The 21,094-nt window shown below is 42.1% G+C and overlaps 1 gene segment (V, D, J or C); it reads right to left on the reverse strand.

Annotated features, from left to right (window-relative positions):
* Positions 1-213: 213 nt before the first annotated feature.
* The window catches only part of LOC136571667 (T cell receptor beta constant 2-like), a 35,572-nt gene continuing 14,691 nt past the window's right edge, over positions 214-21,094 (reverse strand). The window contains 5 exon segments of the C gene segment in view: positions 214-361; positions 1,747-1,853; positions 2,973-2,990; positions 3,369-3,704; positions 5,678-5,717. Of these exon segments, the coding sequence occupies positions 335-361; positions 1,747-1,853; positions 2,973-2,990; positions 3,369-3,704; positions 5,678-5,717 (528 nt within the window).

The raw sequence follows: 21,094 nt of genomic DNA on the forward strand, positions 1-21,094 counted from the left end.
ATTACTACAGAAGACCAAATTTAAAAACAATAACTCATGCTTCTCAAAGGAAAATAGGCAAAAACTTTATTCCTAAATCAAGGAGATGAGTTCCCAGCCTCTGAGCATTAAGAAGGTGCTACTTTTAAAGATATGTTACAACAAAATATGATACATTATGATATGGAAGTACAGGGAAAGCTCAGCAGTGATTACAAAATAATGAAGAACAGGATGGCAACAGATAATTACAAAAAAAATTATATTCAGAAGTTCGTAGAAGCTTAGATATTTTGCTATGGAAAGGTAGCAAACTTGTCATGTTCCTGCTGATGTGATGACAAGGGCTCTTCATTTATTCTCTAGATAACTTGACACCAGTCTAATTGAAAACAAAATGGGATAAAATTAGAAGAACAGTAAAACCGCAGAGAAGACAACAACAACCACCAAACAATGGAAACAAACGCCAGAATTGGCGGGATGACCTTGCCCAAAGAGTCACCGTCCATGGCTGAATGTTCAAGTGGCAGTCAGTCACAAACAGTTTCCCTCAGGGGTCTGTACTGGGGCCAAAAGCATTTTTTTGACTTTCATCAGTGTCTCATTGACAGTGGCAGCAAGCGCACCCTCAGCAAGTCCATGGCTGACACGAAGCTGTGTGGCCATTGGTGTGTTGGAAGGAAGGGATGCCAACCACAGGGGCCTGGACAGGCTCAGAGAGCAGGACCATGTGAACCCCCAACAATCCCACCAGCAGTGCTGTGTCCAGCTCTGGAGGCCCCAGCACAGGAAACTCGTGGCCATGACAGAGCAGGTCCTGAGGAGGCCACAAAAGCCAGTCACAGGGGCTCAGGGTATGGAGACAGGCTGAGAGAACAACCCCTCTTGAGACTGGAGAAGAAAAGCCTCTGGAGAGGCCAGCCTGGGGCCTCCCAGATACAGCAGTGGGGGACTTTTATGAAAAAGAGAGATGTTTTACCAAGGCCTACAGTGACAGGATGAAGAGCCCTGGATTTAAACTGATACACGGTAGCTTCAGATTAAAGGAAGACATTTGTTCTGGTGGGTGCCGAGACAGTGGAACAGGTTTCCCAGAGAAGCTGTGCATGTCCCACCCCTGGAAGTGTTTGAGGCTTGGTTGCATGGGTCTTTGAACAACCTGGTCCAATGAAGGATATCCCTGCCCATTTCAGAGTGGGGATGGAAGTAGATAATCTCTAAAGGTTCTTTTGAACCCAAACCATTCTGTGATTCGAGGATTATGATCCAGAAATGGACAAATCTACCCCTTCCAGTATACCCTTGCAAAAGGACCAAAAATACAACTGAGATTGTCCTCATCCTTGTCCTCAAGTCTACCAGGTCACTTTTCAAATACATTTCCCTCTTCTGCTTTTAAAGGGTCAATGCTGGGACTGCCGCTGCTCTCACTGCATGGATGTTTCCGCTGTAGGAACAACTTACTAATAAAAAGCATTTCCTGGCTGTTAGTTAGAATATATCCTATTTGTTCAGATTGACCCCACTGTTGTGTTTAAAGAGGATTGTGAGAAGGAATTTCTAGGCTAGACAGCATTGATTTTATTTGAGTTCTGGAAAAACAGAAAGAGAAAACCCATCACTTGTAATTTTTCAAGCGGAACTGCACAAAGCCTGGCGGAGCACCTGCAGAACAGCACCACCTCTGAGAAGAGGTTTCGCCTGCATTTTTCGATCCTTGACTAGTGAGTAAAAGCCCAGCCTTCCAGGGCCACTCTGACTTACCTTGGCTGTCCACACCAGACCACTCACCAAAACTGCATAGACCAAAGCTTTGCCACAGAGGATGAGGTAAGTGAGCTTCAGGGAATTTCCATACCGCAAGTACGACTCTGCAAGTCAAACACCATTTGTATTTGTGTACTCACTTTTCATCATCATCATTACAAGATGTTGGTCTTCATGCATCAAATGAGAACCCTTGAAAACTTTAGCTAAGCAACAAAAAGGAACTAGAGGCAAATGAGTGGCTCTGTTGACACCAGAGAACCAGGTAAGGGACAGAACACAGTGACTCAAAGAAGCAAAAGAGAAAGCAAGTCTAGGAAAGACGGAGATTGGCTTTATGCTGGGAAAGTACTGAGTTCCACACCTACTGATGAACTGGGCTGTTTGTCTGAGTCCCCTGCTAGGAATGCAAAGGAGGCTGAATCAAAAGATACCAATGTTTTATTTTGTCTCATTATTGTCAGTGGCCTTATGAGTGCTGCTGCTGTATCAGGAAAGTTTTACAAAGCCCAGAATAACATGCCTTCTAGAAGTTTTATTCTTGAAGATTTTTCACTCTTTAGGGGTTGCCATAGAATTGAGATACAAGATCTGTCTTGGTTCAGCCTTAAGATTCCTGAAGCATTCAAGAAGTTCTTGAAAAACAGGAATGTGTAAATATGTACAGGAAGAGGAAAGAAATGTAATTTCTAATATAGATATCCTCCATACGTGACAGCAGTGTGGAGTGGAATGTGACTCATCATGGGAATTGTTGTGAGTTGGATACTGAGAAATATTCAGAATATCATATCCTGAATCTTGAGGTCAGGATCACCTGGATAAGTATGGATCATTTCTTTCCTGGCTGAGCAAGAATATTCCCAATGGAAGTCAGTTTCAAGGTCTGGAGGAGACGATAAAGAATAAATTACAGTCTACAGGAAGGCACCATGACTTCATCAATTTTCAAAATGGAATCATAGGGGAGAGCTAAACCCCAAAGCTGAGCTACATACAATATGCTTAAATAGCTCTCAAAAAAACTTTTCTTCTTTTTCTTTTGTTTTTGTTTTTTTTTAATATCACATGCAAATCACTTACAGGAGAAAGTAGAAGCTATTCATGCAGCAGATATATCCCACACGTTGTACTTAGTGTCAGTAAAACTGGCATTAAAATACACACTGATAATTGCCTGAGAGAAGAGGCAAAGTTCCCTTTACGTGAGAAGCCACACGTACCTTCTGTGAGTGCACAACCTGAAAGACAAAAATGAGCTGAAAGTCACATTTCTCTTCAGAGCAAACAGAATACAGATTTTAAAAGTTTCAGTTTATCAAACACTGCCTCATTCCTCCTACTAAAACTAGGTGTTTTATGATACTGTGCAATTTATTCTACTACAGAGATTTCTCAGTGGAAAGCCGGAAGAAACTCTAGATGTAGAATGGTAACCCAGGGACAAAGGCCCAGGAATGGGAAGGGACATATGCTAATACCTAGATCTTTAGGTATGCAATTGTGCCAGAAGAACACCTTGTATGGAAGCTATATATAGATGTGTTTCATATCATAACACTTGCTCTTTTGATTTGTGATTTCTTATACAGCATGGTAAGTGATGGTTTCTTACTCACCAGCATCACCATGGATAAATTTGTTTATTGATGCTGTTGTTCCATTCTGAAAAAAATTGGCAACACACTCAAAGCGATTCAGAGGGTTGAACCACTCCCAGGCTGGCATCCTCAGTCGGCTGGTCAGTGAGTAGGTGCTCCCATTCTGTGTGGAGGACTCGTCTGTCCCCACCCCTTCGGTCCTTTTCACACCATTCACCCTCCAGACCAGAGTCAGGTGGTCAGGGTAGAAACCAGAGGCCAGGCACACCAGCGTGGCCTTGCTCTTCTGCTGGATCTCCTGCTTTGATGGGGAAAAGATGGCCACAGCTGGAGGTATGATTTCATCATCCTTCCCTGAAACACAAAGCAACATGGTCCAGAGCCTCCATCCCTCTCTTCAATCAGAACCCCTTGGAAATGGTCCTGAGGTTGTGCCGTGTTACTCCTGAAATACCTGGCCTTTTAACTGCTGTCTATTGGACAATTCATGGCTATTGGGTACGACACACAAGGAAAGTGGAAGGATTTCTTTTCACTCATCACACTGAAACATGAAAGGTCTGGCCACAGAAATGCATGAGCACATGAATTTCTTGTATTGCCTCTGTGAGAAAATTACAAAGCTTCAAAGAAACTGAGCAAACAAATGGGCAGAAAAGTCCCTAGTTTTGCTGTAAGTAAGGCCTGCATTTGTATTATTGTCTTAAAAGTTAAGGGAGTCTCTTATAAGCAGAAACATCTTCAGCAAACTGGGTTGTATTCCTGGAGAATGAGTTAAGACATGGTGGTCATTGCAGTGTTCAGAATTATACTGTCATGGGATACCCTACTTGGCCCCCCATCTATGAGATGACCTGGAAGGAAGGAAACAAGGAAGGAGCTGATCCTTCTCACTGTCTGAAGTGAAAAGCAATTGAGGCAGGTAACGTGAATCTGCCTGGGATGGATCTTGCCTTGGGTCTTAACCAATGCATTTTCAAGAACATTAAACATGACTTTATGTAATTTAATTCTCAGGTTATTGTAGGTATGAGAAGCTCTGATCCTAGGCTACACTCCTTCCCAGCATGATGCAAGATTCTATACACTTGCAAATCAAATGTGCTTCCCTGTCCTAAAGTGTTTAATACCTACTTGTACGATTAATGAGAACAGACTTCAGTCAGAAGAATGTACAAAGCAGACATGAGAAGTTGCTCAGAAGCTAAGCAGTGACCCTAAAAGACAGGGGGGTTTCCATACACTATATCAAAATGCCTTTTTGACCCATCTAGCATGAGAAACCCATGAGGTTTGTAGAGTGCTGCTGGAAAAAGGAATGTAGGGAAAACAATGGAGCCAAAGAAAAAATTATTACTCTGGGCTGGTATTTTGTATGAAGGCATGAGGAAGTGTGGATGTTCTTCCTGATCACTCTCTCCTTTGCAGAGGAAGAGAGGTAGCAGAATGAGCAGAAATGAATATCTTGCAGAGATCTTGTCCCCTAAGCCCTTGTGTTTGCATTCAAATGATGCCTTAATTGTGACCACCAGAGCTTGCTCTGCAAAGATCCCTGGGCTGCTTCTGTAGGAGCTTGTACAGACTTTAGATGACCTGATATTAAATAGAGGTAACTCCTGAGAGGATTTAGCACTGCTCTGCTTTCCTTTTAGTGGGTATGAAGAGAGCTTGATCACTTCTACTTCTCCCTGCACTCCCAGCACTTGGCGTTATGATTTTTTTCCCTATCCTAGAAGTATCTCTGAGAAATCCTTTGGCTCATAGCCCTAAAGGCTAGTGAATGAAGAGATGGAAACAGATAGGAGGACACAAAAGAAAAGATTAAAACTCAGAAAATAACATTGCCCCATTACAAAAAAAAAAAAAAGGCAGGTAAAAAGGGAGACAGAAAGAATGATAAAACTGCTGGGAAGAAAAAGAAAATGAGCAGGTTAGAAATGGAAAAAGGAGATTGGTAAAAGTCAGGACTGGAAGAAGTGTCTGATCAGCAGCCCATTGTGTCTAGTCTGCTATACTGGTCGTTTTCTTTCCCAACCTCTATAATATTTCCCAGGAGAATGAGAGGAAACAAAATTATTTATTCCCTTCTCCCTTCATGAATTTCTGAGAGATGAAAGACAAAGGCTGCAGACACAGAGATCTCAAAATCTTTGCTTTCAAATGCTACAGTTCATAGTAGCACATCTCATTTTAATAAGCAACCTGTAAAGCATTAATCTTGTTCTCATGGCTGCATGAAAAATTATCAATATTAAACTTTTAATTAAGAGTGTTCTTGTCCCCTAACCAGTATCACATAGATCAAAGACATCTGCCTTCTTACTTACCTATGACCGTAAGTTTTGTCCCACTGCCAAAGAACAACTGCTCATTATTCACACCATTTTGCAGCTGCAGAAAAACTTCTCCTCTACTCCCAGACCTCTGAGCCAAGCCTGTGGACTAACCCTCCTCTCATGTGGTATCAGCAAAAGAAGAAACACAAAGTACTCAGGTCCCCTAAAAAACCAGGTCTGTAAGGGAACATCACCAAAATCTGTGTGTCTAAACAGCTGTGATCAACATCAGATATACTCTGTCCAGAGCCCTTTTCCTTTAGGCGCAGGTGAATCAGTTGTTGGAGGTTCCACCATTTCTTTAGAGGACATTTAGCTCTTTATCTAGGTGTCATATTAGAATATTAAAATATATTTCCCATATGCAGACTGAGTAATTTCTTTTTCTTAGCTAAATAGCCACATTTTCTATAAGTTTTGTTCTACATTTTGAGTATTTTTCACTTATAAAATAAATGCCTTTTTTTAAACATGCAAAATAATTGCTAATATATAGCACAGTGTCTTGGTCCACTCTGCCCTTCACAGAAGTTCCTAAACATGCCCCCTTTCCATTTCCCTTCCCCTTTCTCTGGAAGGCTTTCCTTGAAAGGAAGTCTCTACTTTTATTCTCTGTCCTGCCTTGGTGATGATTATTCACATTTGCTGCATAAATGCCTATGGTCAATGAGGGGTCAGCATATTCATTTTTACCAGCTCAGTCATCTCAGAAAAACTTTGGATTTCAAAAAATGTGCGGATCGTTTTTTCCTATGGAGATTGAATTTCACTGTTTGTTATCAATTTATTCTGTAGTGGCACAACGTGGCACAAATATCTGAGGCATCAATTCTTCCATAATTTCTCAGCATCTGAGCATCAGCCATCTTTTTCCCAGATTAAGACAATCCAAATCCATAAACGTGGCTGAGAAAGAAACATTCTCTGAGAGCTCCTTTCCCTTGAAATGAATCATATATTCTTCTTCTGTGGTTTCAGTGGCTGTTTATCATGTATTCTGAAATAGTAAGACCGTTGTCCTTAATGATGTTTTTATCACCATCCTGGCAAGCCTGTACAGTGGAAAGAAACTATCTGTGCAGTGGAGAGCTACTTTCTATAACAACAAGGACTTAAAAATCTGCAGTGAGATTTTAGTATTGCTATTTAGTATTATTATAAAGTTAAGCATTTATTTTTGCCTTCTGTTTTATCAACCAAAAATGCTAGCAGACATGTTTTTCCTCAGACAACACATTCTTTAATTCACCCTGGGAAGATCCAAGGTAATTTAGGCTTGTATCAGCTTGATTTTGTTTTCTAGACCCCTTCAAAGTGTAACTGTAAGTCAGTTCTTTCCAGACAGATGGACAGCTTTTCACTGACTTGTTCTTAATAATCTCTAGCCCCAGCAGAACCAGCATTATAGAGAGTAGTTATATTTTGGGGGAAATTTTTTGTATGTGTTGATTCATTAGGACAACTTTTTTTTGTGTCATGCACACATTATTTCTCTCATTCCTTATCTTCATTCTTTCAGGGACAGCTTTTTCTTTACTGAAAACACATTCATTCCGTTCTCCAAAATGAAAAGTGTGTCCCTACCTAGAGGACCCAACTTATTCTATTCTCTGAAGTAGATAGGGTTACTAGCACACCAGGAGAGCACCTGGTTTAATAATGTTAGGGAGGATAATAATGAAATTCTCTAAGGAGAAGACATGGCATTTGAAGTGAATTAAAAGAGGAAACAAAAATTTCTTACCTATTACTGTAAGTTTTGTGCCACTGCCGAAAGAGAGCCCAGAGGTGTACACAGTGACAAAGTGATGTATCGTAAGCTAAGAGAAGAGATGCACTGCAGCTGCCTTACTATAAGCGAAGCCTAAGAAATCATTTTGGCATTTGGCATTCTGAACATCACTCAATCTCTGTCTAAAGGGATATGGCAGAAAACAAGCTTGAAATCAGTTGTATAGCCTGTAGAATTCATAAAAGCATTTCCCAGTTTTGTTTGATACTTTGTCTACTTTCACCCCAAGTTGTTTTTGCAACCTTTCTCCAATCTCCATGTTATGTCACTGATTTTATCTGCTATTCTCATTTTTCACATCTCGAAAACAATCAGACACATCCAAATGCTGTCACTGTCTAGGAATAGAACTTCCTAGAACTTCCTCACTGTCAGTCTTGTATTCCAAGCATTGTGATGCCTTCTTTTCTGTAACTTGTGAAGTTAATATTGAATGATATGTGCTTTGTGGTTTTCATAGTCAAATGCACGTAGTTCACCTTTGGCCACAAACTGAAACAAATCCCTTTGTTTTCCCTTCCATGGCAGGCCAGCTGTTTTGAATAGTCTTTCAGGATGACCTTCAGTTTTCTGATAAGTTAAAATAATCCACACAAGGAGAGCCCAGAAGAATCTGTTGACTGGTCCCAGACAAACCCTTCGTAGCCATTAGGAAGAACTGCAGTGAGACAGTGGGGATAGGGATTACAGGCAACCTTTGCTCTCACAGGCATGAGGCAGTCAGCAGATATTGGAGGATTATTTAAGAGAGAAAAGCACAACACATTTTATGTAGTGCCTCTGAGAGATACTTCTACATGTCACAATTCTTTCTCTAACACTTGTATCATTTTAAGAAAAAAACATTTTGTCATTTGTCGCAAACATTGGTGAATGTGGAAACAAGAGTAATTCCAGTTTTGCATGGTTGATAGGCTTCAGGTGCATCTGCAGTCACAGTTTGGTTTGGTGAAAATGAATTTCGTTATCTCAGAACTTCCTAGCTTGCATGCCACGGAGGGCAGGCTCAGTTCTCAGATGATGAAAGTACGTCCCAGCATAGAAGGTCTGTTAAGAGAAATCAAGGCAGAGCATGCCTGGCCTGCTGCACGATTCTGTGCAGCTGCCTTCACATGCTCTGCCGCAAGGCTTATGCACCCATGGGTTTTTGTAAAGGCTTCCTGGGGAATGTATCATCGTGGATCCCCCTGTCCCCACAATGATACAGTCTCCTACAAAAACAATCCCACCCATGACTCCACCCCCTGTTTTTGTCAACCAGGAATGACTGTCATGATTACCTGTGCTGGTTCGGACGGCTGTACAGTTAATTTCCTTCATGGTAGCTACAGTGAGGTTGTGTTTGGGTTTGTTCTGCAAATAGTGTCGACAAGAGAGAAGTGGTTTTTTTTTTCCTAATGTGCTTACATAGCATTCAAGGACTTTTCGTCTTCTCATACCCTCATGCTGACAAGAAGGCTGGTGGCGCATGGGAACTTGGGAGGAGGAACAGCAGGGAGAGCTGATCCCAACTGATCCAAGGAATATTCCATATCCCATGGTGACACACTCACTATGTGAAAGAGGCAAGTAGTGGGAAGAAGAAGAAAGAGAGAGATATTTGGAGAGATGGTGTTTGTCTTCCCAAGCACCGTTAGGTGTGATGGGGCCCTGCCTTCCTGGGAATGGCTGAACACCTGCCTGCCCATGGGAAGAGGGGAATGAATGCCTTGTTGTCATTTGCTTGTGTGCATAGTTTTTGCTTTACCTCTTAGACTGTCTTTATCTCAAGCCACGAGTGTTTCACTTGTGCTTTTCCGATTCTCTCTCCCGTCCTGCTGGTAGGGAGTGAGCGAGCAGCTGCGCGGGGCTTGATCCTGGCTGGGGCTAAACCATGACACAACCACAGACCACATCCTTCCTTTGCCATTGCTGTTCCTCTGTGATAGTCCAATCACCTCTCAGTGTATCCATTATTGCCCAATTTATAATCTCAAAATTTTTTTCTTATACATAAAATAGAAACACTTTTTATTCTTTTATTGGTTGGCTTTAAATGCAGTAACTTTTCACTTGGTAATGTCATGGCCGTGTTCATGCTGCTTTCCTTTCTACTCTTGCTCTCTTCAGCTCCAGGATAACATAAACTTCAAGCTTACAGTTTGCAATTTTTGGTGTGCAATGTGAGTCATTTGCTTACTACAGGCTGGTGTTTGTCTCTGTAGCTTGGTGTTGCTTGAGAGCATCCTCCCAGGGCTGTGACTCTGCCTATGAAAAGGCTTCATCTAGGAGTAAGAGCAAGTCTTCATTTTGCAGACTGTCTGAAGGGATGGGAACTGATGGGGAGAGGTAACAGGCTACATTTATCTCCCTCCCTTATATGTATATGACACGGTCTTGTCTCACAAAATGTCGACACATAGTTAGCAACCTGACCAAGTATCTGTAGTGAATCTGTTTTTCATATTGCTCTTTAATGGCTTCCTTTGAGTCAGTCTGGATATGAAAAATAGACTGTAAAACACAGAAGAAAATCCCTCAAAATAAGGTCATTCTATTAGGAAAATCACTATAAAAATATTTTTTCTATTATTTTCAGATATCAGAGAAGAACCCATAATTTCTGATACAGCCTGTTTAGCTGGGAAGAGGTGTTAGTGTCCTAGAGAAGGGAATTGGAAACACAGCCTAAGATGTAACATGTAGGACCAAGAGAGAGGACTACAGAACATGAGGTGTCGGGCTGGTCATCTCAGCATGCTTCTGGGTTGTTCTCTCTTCTACAACAGTGAACGGAGTACTTAGTCACTAATTCTGTCTATTTATGCAGAACTTTTGTTTGTATATATGGAATTCTTCCAAAAAATACATTTTGGATTTTTTTTTGCTGTCACTGCCTAAATAATAAAACCAATAGTGGAATATTATTTTCCTGCCTTGGTCTTAGTATGTCTGTGACCTTAACACTATTTATTCAGGGACTTAACCCCATTGGACTAAAATTAATTTAAGACTATTCTGTCTGCCTCTCCAGTCTAGAGCTCCATTAGTGTACTTACTGTCACTTACAGACTCTCTTCCATGAGGTGTCTTTCATTTAAAAAGAAGGAAGTCACCTCTCTATTAGTTTTGAAGGAGTATGTGGTGCTAGCAGCTTCTCAGGTCATGTTCAAAAGGCAATTTCCAAGACATGCCAGCAGAGACCAGTCTTGTTGCACCTTAATGTTCCTTTGTAACCTGTCAAAAGGAAAGGACTTGCAGGCCATGAATTCAAATAAATATGAGTGACAAAAGAAAGGGGAGGGAGATCCTTGATTTTTATTTCCAAGTCTTTCATAGGAGGCTTTTTGAGCTTTGGAGGCTATGCTGCCTAAGACTTCAGACAAGGAAAAACAACAATGTGTAAGGAATAAACATTTAGGGATATATTTTCTAACAATTATATTATTTTGCTGGGAGAATTTTACAGGAAACTATAAACTGCATCAGTCATACCTGTCCTCCATTCTTTGGAGTTTACAGAAGAAGCAGGTGCAAAGAAGCAGGCCAGTCTACAGAGACTCCCTGAGCTTTACAGACTTGTTTTAGAGACACTAGGATGCTTTTCATAAATATCCAATGCATTTGACCACAACTCCATAAAGTTAAGCAACAGCTCTTCTTCAGGACATATCTGTGCAGTGACAAGATATGATGGTGGAAGGAGGGATCTGATTATTAATTTGGCTTCGAAGACAGAGGCTGCTGCAATGCTCTATTGCTCTCCAATTCAAAACATTCTGGGTCTATTGCCCCAACCTCTATGAAGTCTTCTTTTTGCTTTTCCTCTGCGCCTCTACTGACTGTCTCACATTTTTCAAAGACTCCATCTCTCACTCAGAGAAGCTGGGGATTTTATCTTGGTGTTCAAACCCGTTGCTACACTGTGCGATCGTTCGCAGCACAGAAATACATGGCTGCATCCTGGGCTGTCACATTCTTGATTGTCATCAGAGAGTAATCAGTATTCTGTCTGGTTACTTCAAACTTGGCCTCAGAGTAACCATCCTCATAAGAGTTAAGACTCCATGTACTACTGCTGACTATTAACTTCAAACCATTTCTTGGAGGCTGCTGGTACCAGAACATATAGGCAAGGTTACTGTAACTCTGGTAGCAGGAGATGGTCAAAGAGCCTCCAGGTCTCAGAATGAATTTTTCAGGCCACTGAGCAATATAGGCTCCAATCCCAACACCTGCATTAATAAGAGATAACAAGAGAGAGTGAGGAGTAGGAGTACAGGTGATGGCCAAAGGGGTCCTCTACCTTGCAGTAGCCCTGCATGGCCTGGATGAGAGCCCTGCTGCAGATGGATCTGTTGTCTCTCACCAGGTAAAAGAGCAAGCACAACAGCCAGCATGGCCCTCCAGCTCTCCCAGGACAGTGTGCTCCTGCTCACTGTTAGACAAGAGTTAAGAGAGACCCATGCCCCTCCCCTTGCCCTGATTTGTCTGTCAGGTCTGGGCAGGGAAGAGAGAAGGGACTGTCCGGCTGGGATGCTTTCTTTGGTGAGCCAGTAAAAGCAAAGCTAAATCTTTATGTGCCTCCAAGGTCTGCTTTAGCTTGTCCACAAGTCAGTGTTCTGAGCTGCTGACACAAATGTGGAATTTCTCGCAGACCAGTATATTGCTGGCTGAATCCTGAGCTGTCGTTCCATGATTGAGAGGGTCTGGGTGTTGGAGGCCAGACAGGAACCTAGGATCACTGGGTTCATGTGGGATTTTTTGACCCATTTATATCAGCGGCTATAACTTGGGCCATCTTTGCAGAAGGATTTCCAGCAGAAGCACACCTGTACTGTTTCATTCTGAGGAGTTGTTCTCAATATCTGGAGCACAGTATTTCACAACTCAGATCTTGTTAGTCAGAAGCAAAGATGATAGATCAAGATAGCAAAGGCACAGAAATTGTATTTAATCATATCTTAGTTTCTTCAGTTTTCCAGACAGGCATGCATTTTCCCTGCTGGTTAATCTTCCTGGGAGCTCTAATTCACTTTTACAGAAATCAAGACATCTCCACCAGCCATTTTTTCTCAAAACAAAACCAGTAGTTAAGCATAAACCTCATGAACACTCTGTTTGTTCCTAGCCTGCCAGATACATCCTAGTTAGCCTATTCTACATATGGATTATATTCTGTTCTATTCCATACAACTCTATATATAGAACCTATGCCACTCTCCATTCTTTTCTGAATATAAGATTCAAAATTATTATTGCAACTGCTTCTTTTCTCCCTAGCACTTTTAATGAAATACACATAATTAATTCTAATGACCTTCAGTTATCCTGATATTGCATCTTGCAAACAATTGGGATACTTCTGGGGTTCTACCCTTCTCTCTTTTTTCTCTTTTTCTCCATTTTTCTTTTTAAGGGCCTATCTGTGCACTGAAAAGATAAGACAGTTGAAGAAGGAATCTGGTTAATGATCTGAACAAATTTGAGGACAAGCCATGAGACAAGGAGAGTAGCTGTTTCATGAGAAACTTAGAATAGTGGCTTTTTGTGCAGATGCAATTCATTCTGGCCAAAGAAGTACTGCATGGGAGAAAAATGTCTCCTAGTGCTGGAAGAGGGAACTGTAATCACAGAATTCACAATGGCAATGAACCTAGAGATCTCTGTGGTTTGCTATTGCCACTTGGAAATTGCACAGCTGTGAGCACTCAAGAGCCATTTCATTAAACTGCTGTAGGTTGAAGGTGACTGATAAGTTTGTTATCACAAGGCCTGAAAATTGCCTTTGCCACTCAAAACTCAAAGTGCTGTGGAGGTGAGAAGTAAAAAGGATCCTTCCTCTGTTGTATTACCAGAGCTGAAAATGTGGTTTTCAGTGCTTATGAAAAAGGTCTGAGCTAGTGCTGTAACATGCTTTTCAGGAATGGGTAACTTCCTAAAACAGAATTTAAAAAAAACAAAAAACATACAAAAAACAAACAAACAAAAAAACCCAAGCAAACAAAACAAAACAAAACAAACAACAAAAAAAACCCAACAAAAAACCCAAACCAAACCAAAAAATCACCCCAAGGCCTCCACCAAAGTGTTTATATTTCTTCATAATTCCACCATGAACTAGTTTTCCTGAAACTTTCCCAGGGAATTTGGATCAGCAGTAATAATTCAATAATTCCAAACAGCATCAGCATGAACATGTTTTACAAAGATGATCTCTTCAAAAAGATCAGAGGCTGAAGAAAAAAGGATCTCAGTATGTCTCTGCTATGTGAGAAACAACACTTTCCCAGTGCTCCCCTGCTGTTTGTCTGTAGCCTGCCATGAACAGGGAGGAGATCATGGACCTGAGGGTGTTCTGAGGAGCAGAGGAGCACTCCTTGAGAGCAAGGAGTGGTGTGTTACATTTGCTGCTGAGCAGTTCTTGAAGTCAGGAGAATATTGGCTCCAAGGGTGTCACACATCTGGATTTCCCTAGCCCAGAACTGTTTACTTTCTTTCAGAGCACAGGTAGGTTTATGTAGTGTGGTTTATCAGGAGACTTGGATGCTGCCATGAAACTGAGTGATCCATCTTGTCCTTGGCACTGCAGGAGTCTTCCAGCAGTGCTGGTGACGTGCAGCGTGAGGATCTTTTACAGGACCTGCTCCCAGCTGATTCCTGCTCCTTGCTCTTACCAGCTATTCTTACAGCCTCCCACTCCTTTTCTTGCTGTGATCACACAGTGCGTGTCACTTCAGCATATCCATATCCAGCTTTGCCACATCATGGAGCAGCACATTTGCTACCTGTGATAGCCAAGTGCTTCCTATGCCATGCCCTCCACGTGAACACGTGAAACAATCAACTGGTTCCTGCTCAGTGGTAGGTATGCAGACTGTCAGGGTCGCAGCATAAAAACAGAATCCAAAATACACAGGGTATAGCCACACTTTCTTAAAAACACCTTTTGCTCTTTTATGGCTGTTTGCCTTCCTTTGGAGAAAAGGTAAGTCCTAGGTTGTGCAATAAAAGCAGGAGCATGGACAGGCAATGGCAGGTGAGGGAACCCTAATAATACCCTACCCTCAGCTTTCCAGGTCTGTCACAGAAGAGCAATTAGTTCATCAAAAGTTCAGCTCTGCAAGCAATGGAGACAGAGGCACAATGGGAGGAAATTTCTGCCTTCAGCTGTTTCTCACAAGTAACAGCAGCTCTTTGTGGTTTCTTTTCTCTGCCTATGAAGTTTTGCCGTGAAGGGATGCCTGGGTCCAGCTCAGAACTGTATGCATTCCTGTGGCAGGGAAGAAAGGGATCCTGCAATTAAGTAGTGTGTGAAGCAGGTGAATAAAATGCTGCAGTGTACACTGTTGCTTGTAAAGATGCCAAGGGACTGTTCCTTCCACGATGAGCAGGTATGACTGGTCCCCTGGGTATGTTTTCCTCCACAGTTACTGGCCCCATCCTCCTAAGTCCATAATCAGGGGCTGAGCTCTTCTCACATACCAATCAGTTTCTCATTGGGCACCTCAGTTCTGTGTAGATCAGGACTATGGGGAAGAACTTTGAATTCTCCGGCAGCTCTGTATTATTTTACTGGTGCTGTGGGAGTATCTGTGGGGAACTAGTGCCCTGGGACATGACTGTGCCCCTGGAGTACTAACCATCAGAAATATCTGTGGCCTTATCTAACCATACCAGCCGTGCCTCAGTTCGCTATGCTGATCTATGGGTTTGTATTTCTGTCTTTGCCTTCAAAGACAGAGGTTGCTGCACTGCTCTATCTCTCCCCCATTCAAAATATCCTGGGTCTATTGCCCCAACCTCTATGAAGTCTTCTTTCTGCTCTTCCTCTGTGCCTCTACTGACTGTCTCACATTTTTCAAAGACTCCATCTCTCACTCAGAGAAGCTGGGGATTTTATCTTGGTGTTCAACCCCGTTGCTACACCGTGTGACCGCTCGCAGCACAAAAATACGTGGCTGCATCCTGGGCTGTCACATTCTTGATTGTCATCAGAGAGTAATCAGTATTCTGTCTGGTTACTTCAAACTTGGCCTCAGAGTAACCATCCTCATAAGAGTTATACCTCCAAGAAGTACTACTGACTATTAACTTCAAACCATTTCTTGGAGGCTGCTGGTACCAGAACATATAGGCAAGGTTACTGTAACTCTGGTAGCAGGAGATGGTCAAAGAGCCTCCAGGTCTCAGAATGATTTTTTCAGGCCACTGAGCAATGGAGAGTGTAACCCCAACACCTGCATTAATAAGAGATAACAAGAGAGAGTGAGGAGTAGGAGTACAGATGATGGCCAAAGGGGTCCTCTACCTTGCAGTAGCCCTGCATGGCCTGGATGAGAGCCCTGCTGCAGATGGATCTGTTGTCTCTCACCAGGTAAAAGAGCAAGCACAACAGCCAGCATGGCCCTCCAGCTCTCCCAGGACAGTGTGCTCCTGCTCACTGTTAGACAAGAGTTAAGAGAGACCCATGCCCCTCCCCTTGCCCTGATTTGTCTGTCAGGTCTGGGCAGGGAAGAGAGAAGGGACTGTCCGGCTGGGATGCTTTCTTTGGTGAGCCAGTAAAAGCAAAGCTAAATCTTTATGTGCCTCCAAGGTCTGCTTTAGCTTGTCCACAAGTCAGTGTTCTGAGCTGCTGACACAAATGTGGAATTTCTCGCAGACCAGTGTATTGCTGGCTGAATCCTGAGCTGTCGTTCCATGATTGAGAGGGTCTGGGTGTTGGAGGCCAGACAGGAACCTAGGATCACTGGGTTCATGTGGGATTTTTTGACCCATTTATATCAGCGGCTATAACTTGGGCCATCTTTGCAGAAGGATTTCCAGCAGAAGCACACCTGTACTGTTTCATTCTGAGGAGTTGTTCTCAATATCTGGAGCACAGTATTTCACAACTCAGATCTTGTTAGTCAGAAGCAAAGATGATAGATCAAGATAGCAAAGGCACAGAAATTGTATTTAATCATATCTTAGTTTCTTCAGTTTTCCAGACAGGCATGCATATTACCTGCTGGTTAATCTTCCTGGGAGCTCTAATTCACTTTTACAGAAATCAAGACATCTCCACCAGCCGTTTTTTCTCAAAACAAAACCAGTAGTTAAGCATAAACCTCATGAACACTCTGTTTGTTCCTAGCCTGCCAGATACATCCTAGTTAGCCTATTCTACATATGTATTATATTCTGTTCTATTCCATACAACTCTATATATAGAACCTATGCCACTCTCCATTCTTTTCTGAATATAAGATTCAAAATTATTATTGCAACTGCTTCTTTTCTCCCTAGCACTTTTAATGAAATACACATAATTAATTCTAATGACCTTCAGTTATCCTGATATTGCACCTTCAAAAAACTCTGGGATACTTCTGCAGTGTTCTCTTTTTCTTCATATTTTGTTGTTATCCCCTCTCCCATATTGCCTCATACTCTAGAGAGATTTATATCTTCTCTAGGCCTCCAGACATTTATCTAAAAGGCATGTTCTTTCTATGAGCCTGGAAATATTGTACTTTCTTAGAGCCTGAGGCCTAGTTCCTGAATCCTCCAGGATTCAGAGCAGTGGAAATCTCAAAAATTTGGTAGTGAATGTTCCCTGTGTCACTTTTTAAATCTTTCTTTTTAAGGGAGTTAACAGAAATTGCCTGAGTAGTTAAAGCTTCTTCCCAATCAGGAATGAAAATGCATTTTATATGATGTATAAAAGTTTTGTATGATTTCTAGTGTTATGAACACTTTGCATCTAAGAAATAGGGGTTTGGCCAGTTCTTGGGTTTTCTCAGGAGAAATTATTCCATACCTGTGCTGCCGTGAGGTTGAACCCTGTGCTGGAGATATTACAGTTTCAGTGACTTGTCAAGGAATTGCAGATGATACAGACCTTTTTGGTTTTTTAATTACATTCCATAACTTTTACATTTTTCTTTAAATTTTTATGCTGTTTTCAAAGTCAATACATCAGTTAGCAAATGAATTTGAACAAATTTAATATAATTCCATATCCTTTTATGTTTCAGTACTGATTATTCTTTGATACATATTTTTAGCTTTTACTCCTCACAAGCTTTTCTTCTTTTTATGGAAGGTTTATTTTGATTTTACTTGTTCTTCATTTTATTTTATAGACATTTTGCCCTTTTACCTTACTGCTAGGATGGGACACTTTTAGACACTTCCATGGAGCCTGCTGAGACAGTTCCATAGGACACTGCTGCTTTGATCAATGTCCCAAAATGCATGCCTTTTGCATGAAGACAGTACAGGATTTTTAGTTTGATTATTGTCTGTCATGCCAAACCTGTTAAAAGCCTTTTATCCCAGTAGCAATCAGACCTTAACTCCTGGAGGGAGAAACTGTTTCAGAGACTTGATGGGAAATTAAACAGATTGTGGAGGCTGTGGGAAGTAATTCTAAGATTGTTCTGTGTAAGAACTCTGAGACAAGGAAAAAAAAAAAACATTTCAATGCAGTTGGGCTACACCTTCTTCTTTAATCACTTATGTTAGAGTTTATTACTCATTCCAGGATGAAGATTTCTATTCAGATGAGCTTTTCTGTCTCAGGAAACAAAAGATGATTGCAGACTCTCCAAAGGAAGGAAGCAACTGGAAGATGTAACTCAGGACCTCTAGTGTGTCTCTCGGGAATTGCTTAATATGTTACTGCCTTTTGAAGAGTAGCTAAATTGACAGACCTTTCATTTTTCAGTTCAAAATGTCTAATTCTTTCAGTCTGTTTTCTTCTAAGATTAAAGATGAAACAAGGGAAAACAAAAAAGGACCAAGATAAAGGCAGGTATGGTCAATCTTCCCAAGTAAGATCCTGAACTACTGTACCAAGGGAAGAATGGATGCAGAAAAGTGGAGGAATACAGTTATAAAATGGGCCATTCACAGGTAAACAGGATGCTAGTGAGTATGCCTGTCTGGCTATGCTTTGTACTTGCTTAGCTCAGTTTTACTAAGTCCTGTCTTACTAAGTTCTATTTCTAAGTATTTACCTGAGGGAGGAACTGTCTATTCTATGTGCATGTGTTTTGTGCCTGGACATCTACGGGCTAGGAACTGGAGTCAGACCACAGGCACCAGCAGCTGGAGAGAGCAGACTAGGTGAACTTAAGCAGCAGACACTGGAGAAGGGCCACAGGCTAGAGGGGCCATGTGCTCCCCATGCTGGCAGCTGGGCAGAGGGAGGGTTTGCAAGTGTGTGATCAGTAGTGAACATGAAACCAGACTACCTGGCAAGTAAGTGAGGTGACCTGGGCTCCAGGTGTGTGTCTCTAATGGCAAGAACAGTGAGAGGTGGCAACAAGAGGAAGCAGGGGAGTCACAGGCATTTTTTGGAGAGGAAGCTGTGTGAGAGGTGCGTGTGTGGACATAATGGCAACTGGACTGCAGCTCTAAGGGACTCAGAGGTCCAAGGGCTGGCACATGTGACTGGGATCCAGTGACAGCCACTGGACTCAGTATCTCAGCACAGAAACATGTGAAAAGCTTGCACACTGTACATGTGTATACATATATTTCCCACTACTGAACTTTCCCACACTACTTGTCTAGAACCCTGATTTCCCACTGTGAACCCCAGCCAGAAAGGGACAAAAGATGAGGCCATCAGTGCTGTGGGTGCATCTGTGTTGATCCATGCGTTCACCTGTGTATAGATGTATGTATGCTTGGTATTTATTGGTATAAATACTGGGGAGACATTCTCATTCTTACTGACAGCTGGGCCAGGGGGCCTGGAGCTGTGGTAGCTTCCCCTCTGTCAGCCCAGCCTAACAGTGAGCCTTGGGGAAAAACCATGAGATCTCCTCCCTAAGGGTAAAAGAGACCATAGAAGAGTTATGACAATGAAGAAAGGGCTGAGGTATGCTGCCCACAGGGAAGAGAACCAAGGGAATAAGGAAAAGATTCCTACTGAAGAGTGTTTAACATACACTGGGAACAGTAAGTACTGGCTTAGCAGAGGTTTGTGCTGGATTTGGAAACTAATGTCATGAAACAAGAGCATCAGGCAAAGGTGGTCTTCCATCTCCCAAATGTTAGAGAAAAATGCCTGTTGCAAAGCAAGGAAGGCACTGGAAACCCATTATCCGACCTACATGTAGGCTTAGTGCCTAAGGTCTGGGCTAGAATTGCATCCAAGACAGTGGTGAAGGTGAGCATCAGATGGCTCTGTAGTTTTAGGGGATTTAAGGCATCTCAGGCCAGTCCCTTTCAGTAGTCTACACTAGTACAGGAAGGTCCTCCAGGGCCAATTCTTTGCAGACAATTCTTAGAGGAATCCTTCCTCCTCCTCCTTGTCATCCCTTGCCCAGTAAGACCCATGTTGCTCCTTTCTTTACAGCTCTCACCCCCAAATAGTCCAGTCAAATTCTATTTCTAATGGAAGCAGCTTGGCTGTTTATCTGGTGAAAGTTCCTTTTCCTCATCCATTCTATTTCACCGTGCCAGCCTTGCTGGCTGCCACCTCTAAACTTCTTCCCAAGTTTTTCAGACCATCTGACTTTTCACATCACCACCTTTACACTTTTCCCAGTCCTTCCTTGTCTTCTTTTTTGTTTCCCAAACTCTCCATCCCATATTTTTATAGCAAAGAGTCAGATTCTAGGTTTAGAGATGTTAAAATTGCCCAGTTTGTATAGGCTTGGGGTACATAGACCCTCTAGGAAAGGTTCTTCAGCTCTTCTGCTCTCTTGCAGATCATGGGCTGGATGAGAGGGATTAAATAAATATTGTATTTGCAGGGAGCCCCGACGAAGGCAGGAATGATGCATCTGACTTCATGTTCTCAGAAGGCTAATTTATTGCTTTATTATACTATATTATATTAATGAATACTATACTACACTATACTAAAGAATACAGAAAAGATACTTACACAGTGCTAAAAAGATAATAATGAAAACTCATGATTCTTTCCAGAGTCCCAACACAGCTTGGCCCCAACTGGCCCATGAGTCAAAACAACTCACACCTGAATCCAATCAGGCAATCACCTTTGGGTAAACAATCTCCAAACACATTCCACACATGAGCACAACACAGGAGAAGCAAATGAGGTAAGAATTGTTTTCCTTTTCTCTGAGGCCTCTCAGCTTCCCAGGAGAAAAATCCTGGGTGAAGGAATTTTTCAGGGAATGTGAATGCCACAAATAAATACTTTCAAATCTGATGTCCCCCTCTGCTATGTCCTTTCAAGGTGCTTCCTTCCTGGTCCAGCCATTTGCTGAAGATTACTGGGACACAGTCTGTTTCCAACCTCAAAGGCTGAGGCTTTACATCCACTTCTGGCTCAATGTGGGACCCCTGTTCTTAGGATTTTCCTACCCTTCTTCCTAGTACCGTGCTATTTTCTTACTTTTTTATTCCCTTAGTGCCTCTGGCCACAGTCATCCAGAATTCCTTCCCAGTTCCTGACCCCAGGCACTCTGAAAGAAGTTATAACACTCCTTCTTCACCCCCCCAAAACTTTAGAAAAACAGAATGGTTGCAAGATAGTGAAGAAATCAGAGAGGACATGAAGGCTCTGCAGAATTGGACACTGTCGGGCACTGGATGTTATAGCAAAATGTAAGAAGCCCCATTTGACACTACTAGAACAGTGTTCTCCAAAAATTCTTCAATATACA

This window comes from Molothrus aeneus, chromosome 2 (assembly GCF_037042795.1).
Source record: "Molothrus aeneus isolate 106 chromosome 2, BPBGC_Maene_1.0, whole genome shotgun sequence".
Lineage (NCBI taxonomy): Eukaryota > Metazoa > Chordata > Aves > Passeriformes > Icteridae > Molothrus > Molothrus aeneus.